This window comes from Choristoneura fumiferana, chromosome 6 (genome assembly GCF_025370935.1).
Source record: "Choristoneura fumiferana chromosome 6, NRCan_CFum_1, whole genome shotgun sequence".
Lineage (NCBI taxonomy): Eukaryota > Metazoa > Arthropoda > Insecta > Lepidoptera > Tortricidae > Choristoneura > Choristoneura fumiferana.
In genome coordinates this window covers 490,060-505,589 of record NC_133477.1, presented here as the reverse complement: position 1 = coordinate 505,589, position 15,530 = coordinate 490,060, and the positions used below count along the sequence as shown (strand labels likewise).

The 15,530-nt window shown below is 41.5% G+C and overlaps 4 protein-coding genes across 4 annotated transcripts in view; 3 read left to right on the top strand and 1 right to left on the bottom strand.

The window, feature by feature from the left end:
• The window catches only part of LOC141428783 (uncharacterized), a gene marked incomplete in the record, with an annotated part of 528,375 nt that overhangs the window by 143,408 nt on the left and 369,437 nt on the right, over positions 1-15,530 (top strand).
• Positions 1,907-5,617, top strand: LOC141428782 (uncharacterized). Its single transcript, XM_074088792.1, has 3 exons — positions 1,907-2,609; positions 3,566-3,810; positions 4,582-5,617. Exons 1-3 carry the CDS (start codon positions 2,425-2,427, stop codon positions 4,746-4,748), a joined length of 597 nt encoding a protein of 198 aa, XP_073944893.1. The 5' UTR covers positions 1,907-2,424; the 3' UTR covers positions 4,749-5,617.
• On the bottom strand, positions 11,845-14,407 carry LOC141428773 (uncharacterized). Its single transcript, XM_074088781.1, has 3 exons — positions 13,715-14,407; positions 13,146-13,337; positions 11,845-12,504 (listed from the first exon to the last, which is right to left on the bottom strand). Exons 1-3 carry the CDS (start codon positions 14,079-14,081, stop codon positions 12,413-12,415), a joined length of 651 nt encoding a protein of 216 aa, XP_073944882.1. The 5' UTR covers positions 14,082-14,407; the 3' UTR covers positions 11,845-12,412.
• RpL38 (ribosomal protein L38) overlaps positions 15,445-15,530 on the top strand; it is a 43,611-nt gene continuing 43,525 nt past the window's right edge. The window contains exon 1 of the mRNA XM_074088797.1: positions 15,445-15,508. The gene's annotated coding sequence lies outside the window, so the exon portion shown is untranslated. The remainder of the gene's footprint in view (positions 15,509-15,530) is intronic.

The following is a 15,530-nucleotide window of genomic DNA, read 5'->3' as shown; positions in this document are numbered from 1 at the left end:
CATCTGTCAAAATGTCACCTAGACGCTTCTCGCCGATGTTGCCAGCGAAAACATAACCATCAATCAAACAATCATCGAAAGTTTTTTTTTTTTTTTACGTTCAAAAATCATGATTGCGATAAAGCTGCGTTCGTAGCCTGAGCCTGCCCAAAATGAATGAATTAATAATGTTAACCCAAAGTGTTAACCTAACCTAATGTATCTGAGCCTTAGCACCAGCACGATCGCTTTCATCGCCATTAACCATACTATATATTTTAATAAATCGGCAACATAATAAGTACATAAGTATTATTATCGTATGTTCACTGCCTTTCCAAACGAGAGAAACATGATTTAGGCTCAAATCATGTATCTCTCGTTTGGAAACTATAATTACTTACACCAATTATTTGTTTACCTTTACGCGATGTGATGATTCCATCTAAAAATAGAATAACATCTGGTGAGAAGCCGGCGCGGGCGCGCCACCACCCCGCGACGAGACGCGCCGCAAACGCAACGTACGCCTAACCCAGCCCTATAATACTATACCCTATACATATAATAAAATTCCAAAATTCCAACTTCGTATTGCGCCGTTCCGGTGACGCTAATATTATTTAAAACGAGAGCGAGAGGGAGGTACGATACGAACTTCTAATTTCGTTGTAGCCCCTCGGGTCTCGACTCGACCTCATCACGGCGCGGCTCCGCTCGCTACGTCCACTCCACGGATGCTGTTATCCTTATCGGCGCCGCTTCCGTCCGCGTCCGCGCAACCGTGTTACTGAATTATACATTATAATTTAATATAACATCGATTGCTCCACAAGTTTCTTTGGATTAAGCTGGCTCTCGTGAAAGTGTAAACCTTACAGTGATATAATTAAACATTAAGTAATTTATTTTTCGACTCCATGTCACTGGATGTACCATGTGCCATTTGCTGAATATTATTTCAATTTAAGGATTACTTCAAAAATCTTCTCTAAGGTGAGTTAATATTTGGTTCAAGGTAGGTTTTCAAAACGAGCGTCAGTAATACGTCCCAGACCCAGAACGACAGACCTAACTTGAGATACCTAGTTACTGCACTGAGGTAACGACGCAGCACGCAGCCTCGAAACGTCTCGTTACATTTTGTCTGCCCCTCCATCTTGGTGACATTGACGCTTGTTTCGAGCGGGAGTCGAACAAAAGTACCTACCTACTTTTCATAAGTGTGAGAGCCACTGCGGTGTCTCGTGTCTGTGTCTGTGTGTGTGGTGTGTTATAGTCGGCGATGGCGCTGGGGCGCGGCTGGGCGGCGTGGCGCTGGCGCTGCGCGGCGGCGCTGGCGCTGGTGGCGCTGCTGGCGCGTGCGGCGCTGCACGCGCGGCTGTATGTTGTGTGTGGTGTTTTATAGTCGGCGATGGCGCTGGGGCGCGGCTGGGCGGCGTGGCGCTGGCGCTGCGCGGCGGCGCTGGCGCTGGTGGCGCTGCTGGCGCGTGCGGCGCTGCACGCGCGGCTGTATGTTGTGTGTGGTGTGTTATAGTCGGCGATGGCGCTGGGGCGCGGCTGGGCGGCGTGGCGCTGGCGCTGCGCGGCGGCGCTGGCGCTGGTGGCGCTGCTGGCGCGTGCGGCGCTGCACGCGCGGCTGTATGTTGTGTGTGTGTTTTATAGTCGGCGATGGCGCTGGGGCGCGGCTGGGCGGCGTGGCGCTGGCGCTGCGCGGCGGCGCTGGCGCTGGTGGCGCTGCTGGCGCGTGCGGCGCTGCACGCGCGGCTGTATGTTGTGTGTGGTGTGTTATAGTCGGCGATGGCGCTGGGGCGCGGCTGGGCGGCGTGGCGCTGGCGCTGCGCGGCGGCGCTGGCGCTGGTGGCGCTGCTGGCGCGTGCGGCGCTGCACGCGCGGCTGTATGTTGTGTGTGGTGTTTTATAGTCGGCGATGGCGCTGGGGCGCGGCTGGGCGGCGTGGCGCTGGCGCTGCGCGGCGGCGCTGGCGCTGGTGGCGCTGCTGGCGCGTGCGGCGCTGCACGCGCGGCTGTATGTTGTGTGTGGTGTGTTATAGTCGGCGATGGCGCTGGGGCGCGGCTGGGCGGCGTGGCGCTGGCGCTGCGCGGCGGCGCTGGCGCTGGTGGCGCTGCTGGCGCGTGCGGCGCTGCACGCGCGGCTGTATGTTGTGTGTGGTGTGTTATAGTCGGCGATGGCGCTGGGGCGCGGCTGGGCGGCGTGGCGCTGGCGCTGCGCGGCGGCGCTGGCGCTGGTGGCGCTGCTGGCGCGTGCGGCGCTGCACGCGCGGCTGTATGTTGTGTGTGGTGTGTTATAGTCGGCGATGGCGCTGGGGCGCGGCTGGGCGGCGTGGCGCTGGCGCTGCGCGGCGGCGCTGGCGCTGGTGGCGCTGCTGGCGCGTGCGGCGCTGCACGCGCGGCTGTATGTTGTGTGTGGTGTTTTATAGTCGGCGATGGCGCTGGGGCGCGGCTGGGCGGCGTGGCGCTGGCGCTGCGCGGCGGCGCTGGCGCTGGTGGTGCTGCTGGCGCGTGCGGCGCTGCACGCGCGGCTGGAGGGCGCCGCCCCACGCACGCCACCGCACGTGCTCGCCGCGCATCTCGCAGACTTCAACAACTTGCACGCACATTACAATCACATGTATGTAATATGTAATGCACTCGAAGAAACCGAACTGAAACGCTATGAAACTTTTTCACAGACGCCTGCGAGATTATTTAATTGCTAGCTACGAATAAATAAATATATTATTTGTTCGTAGATTGCTAGATTTAAAGTAGTTACCTCGTTGACATTTCCGGTGAAAAGATTCCACAGAGGAGTGCGTTTTTCCTTTTTACAACCTTTTATTAGTTTTTTTGTAATCAAATCTTGCAAGTTAAATTCGACCAACTTCCTGTAGTTGGATTGACTTGAAATTTGGTATACAATAATCTGGTAGTGACATCCGGTAGTCCGGCCAGGATCGTCTCCATAGGACCGAACTCTTCAACAGTTACTGGCATCAGCTTAAAATTTGGTGTGCAAATGTAATTTGGGTGACAATACACGTTCAGTACAGTCAACAAAAGGTACAGTCAAAGCAAGTCAAGCAAAAAAACTTTTTTTATTGATCGCCCATATCGTACGCTTGCACTTGCGTTTGATTACCTTGTGATGATTATATCGTGAGGTTCTTTGACAAAAGGAAAGTAGCGTCTTGATGCTATGTTCATTGTCGATGAAGGCTTGAAATTATTTTACTGCAGTGACTGTCACATGCGACCTCATTAACGCACCTATGCCTCCATTCCAACGGCTCCTTTAATTTTATTATTATTATTATTATTATTTTTCGGACATTTAATTTATTAATTTTGTAATAAATTTTTATTTTTATTTTAAACTGTTGACATTTAACTGTAATTTTTACTAACAATAGATTGATAAGTTATTTGTATACTTTTTACTAACATTAATGGATGTAATTATCTGAAAATTAATTAAAATATAATTATTAACAGACGTTCGAGGGCGTTCTGCGGCAATCACGCACAATACGTCGGTCAAAGTTGATAGTTATGTTATGATATAACTCAAGTTTGATATGTATGCAGCGAGTCATGGTGGATAGAGGAGCAGTGGAGCAACTATACGTCGTGGCGGTACACGGCGCGCTTCCTGTGCGGCGCGCGGTGCGTCGGCCACGCGCGTGTCACCGCACACGACTCGTATGCGGACGAGGGGGCGGGGGCGGGGGAGGGGGTGCCGCGGCACGGCGCCACGGCGCGAGCGCACCAAGTTCTACTGGAGCTCAGCACGTGCCGGACTTTGCTATTTTTGCCCTGGCCGTCTTTCTGCGGTAAGTACGGCACATCTATGTTTATTTAACTTTTGACAGATCACGCACGTCAAGTTTTACAATAATTTTCGGTACAATGTACTACAGAGAATACCGTACTTCATGGACGGGCACCGCCCACTTAGTGATGTGCCATTCGTAATGAATGACCATAGACTATAAAAATCGTTTTGAAGTAAAACGATTTTATAAATAAAACATACATTTAAAATTATTGTGATTATATTTTATATCAAAATCATTTAAAAATAATAAATACAAACAGAACAAAATAAATGTTTAAGGGGGGCTCCGATCTGATACAGCAAACGTGTTTTTTTGCCGTTTTATGCTAATGTCTAATGTTGTATAGGTACGGAACCCTTCGTACGAGAGCCCGACTCGCACTTGGCCGTTTTTTTTTACTTTGCCCGTGCGAAGCCGGGGCAGGCCGCTAGTAAATAATAAAAGGAAATGACAGTTTACAGCGCAAACTAATAATAGTTTTTACCGAGTGTCGAAATGGTTTACGTATGATTCACCGACGGTGTATACGATTAATATCTCTAATACCTCGGGTATACTCGTAATATATTAAAGCTTCTACTCGATACAGATGCGAAATACGTACAAAGTACTAATGATGAACCTTTAATTGGCTTTATTGTTACATGTTTTGCAATCCACCTGAGTTAATTTAAGCTGTTGGTTTTCCGAATAAAATAAAATAGACAAAATAAAATAAATCAGTTTGAAAGCGTATAACTATAATAGTTTTTCAATTGTTTTCAGATGACATTACCGTGGAAGCGTCTGTGCGCAGCGACGGCGCGGCGGGCTCGCGCTACGCGGAGGCGGCGCAGGCGCACGCGCCGCTGCTGAGCGCGCTGCTGGAGGGCGCGGCGCCGCACTGCGCGCCGAGCGCCAGGCCCACTGGCGCGCGCTGCAGGCGGCCGTAGCGTGAAGCGTGAAGCGTGACCCGACCGCCTGACCAGCTTACGACTTCTCTCTCTCATCTCATCAGATACATCTGACAAATATTGTACAACAGACACCTTGTCTTGTCTATTACTATTTGTTAACATCAAACACCGTTGCTATGCCAATCCGTTTAATCCTCAATCATTCAACAATCTTATGGTTTTACAGTCAGTCAAACGTTATCTAGGTTATTTTTAAGTACAGCGACACCTATCGGTCAATAAAGTAACTGTCGTCCAAAACATACTCCCGCCTAAAATGACTAAAGTCATTTTACTGTAAAATTGTGACGACTGTACTTTATGTTAACTCCAAAACTGTCCAAACACGTTACTGACTGATAAAGCACAGATTTTTCTTCATATAGCTCGATTCTTCTTTAAGTGGACTGTATTTATTGTTCTTTGTATCATAGTCAAATCATTCTATTGCTTTTTCTTCTAAATTTTGAATACATCTTTGTCTTTAGTTTTCTTGTATAAACACGACGTGATTTCAGGATTTCATTATCTACGCTAGGTTTCGGAAAGATAAGTTATTTTTGGTTCTATTTAGATTTCTCTATGCAGGTACTTATCCCTCGGTTAAGGTAAGTTTCTCTTTATTCTCGTTTCGTTTGGTTTACTCTAATTTAACTTTTGTTTGTGCGTTTTATAATTATTTTCTTCTGTTTGGCTTTGTCGTGAACTTTTCGCTATTGAATCTACAATTTTGTAGTCTGGATTCTCCCGAATTAAAATTTGGTGTTGATTGGTTTTGATTTTCTATTCTTCTGTTGTGCTTCATCTCTATCTTCTTTATGTAGTTTTCTTTATACTTTGTCATTGTTTTATCATGTAACTCATCTACTCCTTCTCTTTGTGATTATTTATCTCTCTTCCTACTTGCTCGTTTTTGTTTCTGGTTGGTATTTTCATTGTTTTCAATCTCTGGTTTATCTCTCTGCTCTGTTTCTGTTGTTTTATCTCTCTGTTTTGTTTCTCATGTTTTGTTTCTCTGTTTTGTCTCTCATGTTTTGCTTCTCTGATTTGTTTCTCATGTTCTATCTCTCTTGTTCTCTTAAGTTTTTCTCTCTCATGGAATGGCTGTATGTGTAACCTCTATGCAACAGTGTATGGTGTCTTTTTCCACAGATGTGACGGATGATTTGTTTATACAATACCTTGCTGGGTGGCCAGGTATTGTATAAACAATCTTCTCGATTTGTCTCCACAAAATTCTTCCAATATTCCTCTAAAGTTTCTTTTCTCGCTTTGACATATCCTCTTGTCAATCTCGCTTTTCCTGTGTTCTTAAAATTTATTTGCATTTTTGGATAATCCCCATCGCCTGTTCTTGTTCAGCTATTAGTCCCAAAAGTTCTTTTGACATCTTGAAACCCTCTTTTATAAACACGTTAATTTTGAAAAAATTTACAAGTCCATAGGATAAAAGTCCAAAAAAATTACAAGTCCTAAAATTATTCAAATTTGTCTAAGTCCATAGAATAAACCATACAAATACCACTTCGATTTTTTTAAGTCCATAGAAAGAATTTTGAAAATTTTACAAGTCTTTAAATTTCGCGCGCTGAATTTACTAAGTCCATAGAATAAGATTCTGAAATTTTGCAAGTCTTTGACAGCTACGATTTTTCCGCTAAGTTCGTTTCACTGACACTGACACTTCACTTCACTGTACTTACCTCTTTGCACTACACTGTCTATACTTCACTTCCTACTCACTGTCACTGTCACTGTTTCCTATCCGCTCGTATGGACCACTTTGTTTACATCAAACACCGTTGCTATGCCAATCCGTTTAATCCTCAATCATTCAACAATCTTATGGTTTTACAGTCAGTCAAACGTTATCTAGGTTATTTTAAGTACAGCGACACCTATCGGTCAATAAAGTAACTGTCGTCCAAAACACTATTAATAACGATAAACATACCTAGTGATTTCACGTTTTATTTCTCCTTTCTCTTCGTTCCTTTTTTTCATCTCATTTATTTTATAAGCCATACATCTTATTATTTACTGAAGAACGTTACCGCATTCTACATAATTTTAAAATAAGTTCCTGTTTTGAAAACCGGTAGTTAGTAAGAGGTGTGCAGCCAGACGAGCACACGTATTTTTTTAAATGCGTATTTTCGGTCGAGTAATTTTGGTTTGTCCAACTCATTTTGAGTCGCTGTGTCACAAACTGGATTTTTCTATGAAAGCGAATGCAGCAGAAATAACGTTCGTCTGGCTTCACCCTGTTTTCATTTCTGGTTAGCTGTATAGAACATATTCCTTGTTTTTTTATGCAGTGGAAATAGTAACGTAAAAAAACCTTGCCAGTATATTCTTGCCATATTCTTGCACATTTTTGTGCTATTTGACACATACTTTCCTACGTGTTGTCTATTTGTATTTAATAATATTGTTGTGTCTTGTATTACATTGTGAATAAATGTATTTTCTTTCTTTATTTCTTTCATTTGTACTACATAGTTGGCCCACGTGAAACTTCATTCAAATATAAGCGAAGCGAGCATACTGACTTATGTACTTATAATAGTAATTGTTCATCTCATTTCGTTTCATTTAATTTAATTTTCATTTCATTTCATAACACACCACACACAACATACAGCCGCGCGTGCAGCGCCGCACGCGCCAGCACCGCCAGCGCCACGCCGCCCAGCCGCGCCCCAGCGCCATCGCCGACTATAACACACCACACACAACATATAAATTATATTATATGATATAATGTATCCTCAGCCATTCTTCTGTTCGATTTGGACCAAAAAATTGTTCTTTTGCACACAATGTGTGACAGTGATTACAAAATTATCTCCAGTAAATTCATTACAATGGAGTCAACAAAAATTGAATTTTAGAAGTAAAACTTGTATTTTTTTCTTATGAAACCGCTGCTTATAAAAGTTGTTAATTAAATAACTGAAAACCAGAAAGTAGTTTGCTCAGAATCGAGAGTAGAATCGATTACACTATGTTTTAAAGTAGGTTGTGTCGTTTGTGTTTTTAAATCCCTTTTTGATTGTGCCCGGTCTAAAAGTTACGACTGCAACAGGCGCCAATTAAATGTTTTAGCGAGGTTGCATACTATTTTAATAATTTAATACTGGCCGGTTTGCTGTCACTGTGTTTTTCGTTTTTCCTTATGGTTTTTCTCATGTTTCTCTTGTAAAATCAGTAAAAACGTAAACGTGACATCGTGACATATTATTATACAAATCATGAGTATCGAATTAGAAATGAAGTAGAATTACTGACTTAGCAAAACACACGAATATCATTTAAAATAATGAAGGTATTCAAAACTAAATGTAATCGACTGATTTAAAATGAAAAAATATTTTTGGGGTGTCTGAAGTTTTCAGTTATTTAATTACATCCTTGTTAATCTGTTTCAAAGTAGGTAGTGTTGGAGCTGCGTCTTCTTGTTTCCCTAATTATGTAATAAAATCACTGATTCTAATAAAATAGATTTATTTCTTTGATAGCACAACAATTACACGTTTCCATAGATGAACGGAGAGAGAGAGAGTGAGTGAATGACTTTACACCGTGGATGCGGAAATGAATGAATGGGTAAAAGAACAACTTTCCTATATTTGCTTGGTGTTGCCAACATGCTGGGGGGGCACAAGAAATTATCTGCCAACTTAGGGGCCATTATATTTAAAAAACCAACATCTTGACTTACATTTGTCATTATTTTTACAACATGTATATAAGCAAAACTAGCTGTAAAACTTTAAAACAAAGCCTTTTTTATATAGAAAGTAAGTTTACATACTGTCTGTATGTTAAAAAATAAATCAACAAAGAATTAAAATTTCTTCTAAACAAACCCTTATACTTAAAGTTTTTTAAATTTACATACTATCTTTGTATGTTAAACCAAACTAACACAAATTAGTCATTCACTTTAATTGACTATAAACTAAAATTAAATTTTATTTATAACAATGAGGAACATAGTATTCTTTTTGAACCTTTGTGGTTCCTATAACTAAGTAGCCTAGATACAATTAAGACAGTTATATCTAATTACCTAGTACATGCTATAATAATACCTAAACCAATTGAGGCTATTAAAAAGTTACAACTTATTATTTTGTGTAACATGCACTCCTATGAAGTGGAAATTAAAGTTCAACTGGTAGAATACAAATTCCAGACAATGAGCGTTTGTATATTTGTCTGTTAGGCGCTACAAGCTCTACAACACGCACCTTGTCATCGGTGCCTGGGAACACCTTGATTATTCTAGCCAGGGGCCATGACATTGGGGGCAAGTTAGGTTCTCTGAGAAGCACTAACATTCCTTCTTTTACATTTGGAAGGTTATCGCGCCACTTGGGGCGGCATTGTAAAATATTTAAATATTGATTATGCCACACTTTCCAGAAGTGTTGTTTTACAGCATTACAAATTTGCCAAAATTTTAAGCGGTTAGTAGGTATATCACAACTATTTTCCTCAGGTAAACAGGTCAAAGCCGTGCCTATCAAGAAGTGGCCTGGGGTGATGTAACTAAAATCGTTTGTATCTGAAGCTGTGACTGGCATGAGCGGTCTCGAATTTAGTACGGCTTCTATCTGAGTCAATATAGTATTCAATTGTTCATAAGTTAATACATAATTTTGAATAATTCGCTTTAAATGAAATTTGGTACTTTTTACACAAGCCTCGGCTAGGCCCGCAAACACAGGCGAATAACTTGGCACGAAATGAAAATTGATGCCCTGATTGGACATGGAATGTTGCACCTGTGTTTGGTGAGTTTGAGATGAGTGCAATAAATACAATTTATCGAGTTCGTTTTTTGCCCCCTTAAAGCAGCCTGCGTTGTCACAAAATATATCAGTAGGTAAGCCTCTTCTAGCTATAAATCGCTTTAAGCAGGCTATGAAAGCTTCAGTGGTTAAATCTGAGGCTAGCTCTAGATGCGTTGCCTTTGTGACAAAGCATACAATTACACATATGTAACCTTTGGTTTCAACTGAGCGTCTGACGCGAGAATTTTTAACCGGTATTGGTCCGGCGTAGTCTATACCTACTTTCTGAAACGGTCGACAGGCAGTGACTCTTTGAGGTGGCAAGGAACCCATGAGCTGTTTAGCAGTCTCAGCCTTTAGTCTAAAACAAACTAAACATTTGTCAACAATCTTCTTAACTCGTCTTATACCATCTATAATCCAAAACCTATTATTTAAACTGGATAGCAGCAGTTTTGGATGAGCATGTAACAAACGTTTGTGTTCATGATGTATTATTAAATCTGTAATTCGGGACTCTTTGGGTAAAATAACAGGGTGTTTTTGAGAAAAAGGTATACTTGCGTTTCCTAATCGCCCAGTTACTCTAATCAAACCGGTTTTATCAAGATATGGATACAATGGTTTTAAAGAGCCTTTTACATTTTCATTGTTAATTAAACATTTTAACTCTTCTTTAAAATGTATTTTTTGTTCGCGTTTGACAATGAACATAATTGACTGTTCCAATTCAGAACTTTGCAGATAACTGCAGCTAATTTTCGCATTTTTTCGGTTAATATTGTTGCAAAACCTTAAAACGTATGCTAGTACCCGTTTCATTTTATTAAGATCCGAGTAATTGTCTAAAAATGTAAAGATATCATTTTCTTTTTGAGTTACGAGCACTACGTCGTTGGAGATTGCTGAGCTAAGTTTTAATTCAGGTAAGTTTTCAGGCAGAACAATGGTATTATCACATTGGTACTCCCTGTTTTGCAAGAAGGCTGGCCCATTCCACCAGGTGGCGCTCGCTGCAAGCTCTTGAGGGTCCATCCCTCGGCTGATGTAGTCAGCTGGATTTTCATGTGTATTTACATACAGCCAGCGCCATCTCTCGCACAACTCCTGAATTACTCTTACCCTGTTCGATACATAGGCTTGTAATTTAAATAATTCGGTCTTAATCCATGCCAATACAATCTGTGAGTCAGAGTATAAATATACATCGTCGACTTTGATTTTAATCTTTAGTGTGTTATACACTTTTGTCATCAGGTTTGCTAGCAGCAGTGCCGCATTGAGCTCCAATCTGGGTACTGATAATTTATCTTTGCGTGGGTTTATCCTTGATTTCGAACAGAGTAAGAATAATTTCGCATTACCTGTTAATTCGACCACACGGAGGTAGATACAGCACCCGTAGCCTGTGCTACTGGAGGCGTCGGCGAACCCGATCAGCTGGACAGCTTCAGTGTCGTCAGGAACTGGGATATTCCTGCTTAGATTAATTGTTTGCATATTGTCCAAGCTAGAAGCAAAGTGCAACCACTCACTTGTGATTTCCTCAGGGGGACAAGCATCCCAGTCAATCTTCTCGAGCCACAGTTTCTGCATAATTACTTTAGCTTTCACTATGACTGGACTGACAAAGCCCATGGGGTCATAAAATTTGGAAATGTGACTGAGGATCTCTCTTTTTGTTATAGGTACGGATTTTATTTGTTTAGGCGAATCTATTTTAAAGCAATCTTTTTTAGTATCTATTGTCAAACCTAGAGCTTTTAAATTGACATTTTCTTTTTGTAAGTCTATTTGATTGAATTGACATTGGGTTGGAGGAATATCAGCAAGTACTTCGGCATTATTTGAAGACCATTTATGCATGGTGAAGCCTCCCAACTTAAGTAATTGTTGCAATTGCGCTTTAGCGGTAAGCAGAGTGCGTAAGTCAGAGTGCGAATATAACACATCATCAACGTAAGTGCAGTTTTTGAGCAAAAAAGATGCCAGTGGTAAGTCGTTTTCGTGCTGAATTGCCAGCTCATGCAAACACCTTGTAGCTAGATAAGTTGAGCTTTTCAAACCATATGTTACAGTGTCCAAGCAGATGCATTGCAGCTTATCGTTAGGGTTATCACGCCATAGGATGTTTTGCAGAGGAGTTTGCTCTGGGTTAACTAATATATTTCTGAACATTTTTTGTATGTCAGTATTAAATGTATGATCGCCAAATCTGTACAGTAAGATGATATCGAAGAGATCCCTTTGAACCATAGGTCCATTTAATAATATGTCGTTAAGGGAATCTTTTTGTTTGTTTTTAGCGAACCGTCGAACACAACGCGAGTACGTGTTGTTGTACTATTTTCGTTAACGACTGCGTGATGTGGTAAAAAATAAATCGGTTGCTTGTCAAAATTATATGACTCGAAATTTACAAAGTGGGCGTGGCCCAAATCGACATACTCATGAATGAATTTTTGTATTCAGTAAGCATGTTTATATTTTTATGCAGTTTTTTTTTCCAGATTTAAAAATCGATACAGTGCCAGATCAAAGGAATTTCCTAATGCCTGTTTCACTTCAGTTAGTGGCAGCTTTAAGGGTAAGTCTACTTGGAATTTATTATTATTTAACTTAACTGTGTCCTGAAATGTTTGTTCGCAGAGTTCAAACTCTGATTTTGTTTCTTTGAACACTTCAGGGACATCCTCTGTTTTCCAAAACGACTTTAGCGTGCTGTTAATATCGGCGTTAGTATCATGGCATACCTGGCAATGTAGACTAACTTTATCACATGCTGCAGATTGCAGGCCCCCTCCAACTATGTACCCGAAGCGTGTGTTGACCAGGTGTGTGTTGTGCTGGCTCGATGGCTCAGGCATGGATTGGCTCTGCTGCCTGCTGCGCTGCGCTCCAGTGGAGACCTTGGTGGCAGCCGCAGGTGGTTGATGACTCGGCAGAAGCACCTGGAAAAACACATCAGCTCCCATAAGCATATTGATCTCGGATGGGATATTAAAGTCTTCGTCTGCTAATTGGATGCCTGGTGGTATAATGATTGATGATGAATCAATTTTTGTTTGCGGCATACGACAAGTTATTTCATCAACTACATGGCAATTGATGTTGATTTTGAATGGAGATGACATTGAGTGTACCTCAAGAGGGATAGAGTACTTAGTACTGTTATTGGAATTCGCTATCCCAATTATATTTGTGTCATTCCTCACAGGTGTCAACCCTAGAATGTCTACTACCTTACTTGTGACTAGTGAAGCTTGAGAGGCCGAATCCAGGATGGCCTTGACATAGACTTCTTTGTTGTCTTGGGCTATGAGTTTTACTCTTGCTGTGGGAAGTAAGACATTAGTGGAGTTTCCTGCCATTAAAGTGACAGCTTCGGCTCTTGTGTTGTTGTTTTCTGTGTGCAACAATGAATTGTGAGCCTGCTTGCATTGTGCACACCTAAAATGAAACTTGCATTTGCCTATGTGCATGTTAAGGCAAATGATGCACAATTTATTTTTGTTTACAAATTCTACTCTATCTTTTGCAGCTAATAATTTGAAATTATTGCATGAGTAAATTTTATGAGTGTTCAACTTACAGTAGCGGCATCCTGGAGATGATGAAGTTTCCACTGCTGCAGCATGGATGGCTAGCCTAGTAGCCCTCTGCGGAGCCAACTCAGCATTCTCCAACGCGAGGGCTCTCTTTTCCAGGAATAGCAAAAATTCTGCCACTGTTGGATCTGAAGTCCCACACCGTCCCAACTGGTATGCTCGGGATGTTTCAGCATCTAATTTGCGATACAAGATAGCTAAAATGATACAGTCCCAGGATTCCGTGTTGACACTCAGATTTTTTAATGCAGCTAAACATTGTTTTATATTTGACACAAATTGTCTAATATTACTCGGAGTAGGTTTAAACAGAGCATTTAGATCTAATAAGGAGTTTATATGTTCATTGATAATTTTAAAGGAGTGATTGTACCTTTCATCGAGAAGCTTGAGTGCCTCTTCATAGCTACCTATTGTTAAAGGCAAATTTTTTATGATGTCTAATGGCTCTTTTTGCAAGAATGATTTGAGATAGTACAGCTTTTGAATATTATCGATTGACCGGTCGTTATGGATGATGGCACGGAAAGGCTTATGAAGGGATTGTACTCACTGTATTTTCCTGTGAATGTTTCTATATGAATAGTGGGCAATTTTGCTTTGAAGGCAGTGCTGGCCTCCGCCCCTGGAGACGATTTTACTTTGATGGCCTCATTGATCACAGTCAGAATTTGAAAATATTTAGCCTCAATATCCGCGACATCCTCACTATCATCTTCGTCGTGGGCCAATATTTGCTTATTGTACGACTCGTATTCAGAAAATAGCTCTACGATTCGAGCTCTTTTAGATTGCAAGATTGAAACGCCGCTTACATCAAAATCCTGCGCGTTATTTATGAAATTGTACAATCTGGTTATTGACGCTTTTGCGTAGCCCCGTGAGGCACGCAGTTGCTTTAGATTTATGTCTTGCGACATAGTACCTACTACTCTGGGCAAAATTACAATTCACAAGCGTTATTGCACAGCTTTTACACTTACTAGAATGCGTATTATAAAATAAAAAGAACAAGAAATGAACACAGTCACAATTTCGAGCGCGAAGAAGCACACACAAAATGGCGTCGATCGAACGTAGCGTAAAAGTCTCTAAAATGACCGAATGAATTGAATGGTTGCGCCGACACGACTCTTGCGCGATGCGATGTGTGCGTGCGTCGAATGTTGCCTGCCGGTGTTCCGTTTCACTCAGCAGACGAAACAAATGTTGACGAATCTTGATTCTTGATGTATGAATATTAAGTTCGAAAATAGAATGCAATCTTGAAAAAATTATTAACTAGAAATTTACTTCGCGCCTCAAGGACAATGATGGCGTCTAGTTAAGATATTTATGTATTTCTTACATGAAAATTTCGCCAAACCGCTGAATACTTCTTTCCGAGTGCTTGAGAGGGTTTGCAGGACACGCAGATTTGCAGGGCTGGTTTTTTTAGCAGGAACGTCGCCAAGCCACTGAATATTTATGATATTGCACGTGCCTGAGATGATTTGCAGGACACGCAGATTTGCAGGGCTGGTTTTTCTTCCAGGAATTTTGATAAGCCGCCGAATGTTGCACGTGCTTGAAGATTGTTTGCAAGCTACGCGGAGTTTGCAGGGCTGTTTTTTCTTGCAGGAATCTTGCCAAGCCACCGAATATAATATTGCACGTGCCTGAGATCTTTTGCAGGGCACGTGGATTTGCGGGGCTAGTTTTTCTTCTGATTCCTGAATTGTTTGCTCTCTTATGCCACGAATAAAGCGCCGCACTGATGGAGTTTGCAGTTAGGGCGTGTCGCGTGGTTTTCTGGAATTGGTGCTTCAAAGTGATTTCTTCTTCTATTCTTTCTTCTCTTATCGAAGGACCATGTTGGGAGCTGCGTCTTCTTGTTTCCCTAATTATATAATAAAATCACTGATTCTAATAAAATAGATTTATTTCTTTGATAGCACAACAATTACACGTTTCCATAGATGAACGGAGAGAGAGAGAGTGAATGAATGACTTTACACCGTGGATGCGGAAATGAATGAATGGGTAAAAGAACAACTTTCCTATATTTGCTTGGTGTTGCCAACAGGTTGTAATGATGATTTGTCAATCTTAATTAAAAGTCCGTCCGTACACTCCAGTTGTTATTAACAGTAATTAAGTTTTAACACCTTATTAACACCTTGTAGAACTTGACGGAAACTTGACAAGAAGCTATTATATGACTTGACCACAAAAATGCTGTTTTTTTTTTGACAGAAAAAGTTTCGTTCAAAAATAAGGCATTCGGATAAAGACTCCTGTCTTTCAAACAAAAAAAACATAAATGTCAATGTCACAAGTGAAGTGAGCTCTTTCAGAAGTTTGACAGGTGAGCGAAGTGCGATTTTGTA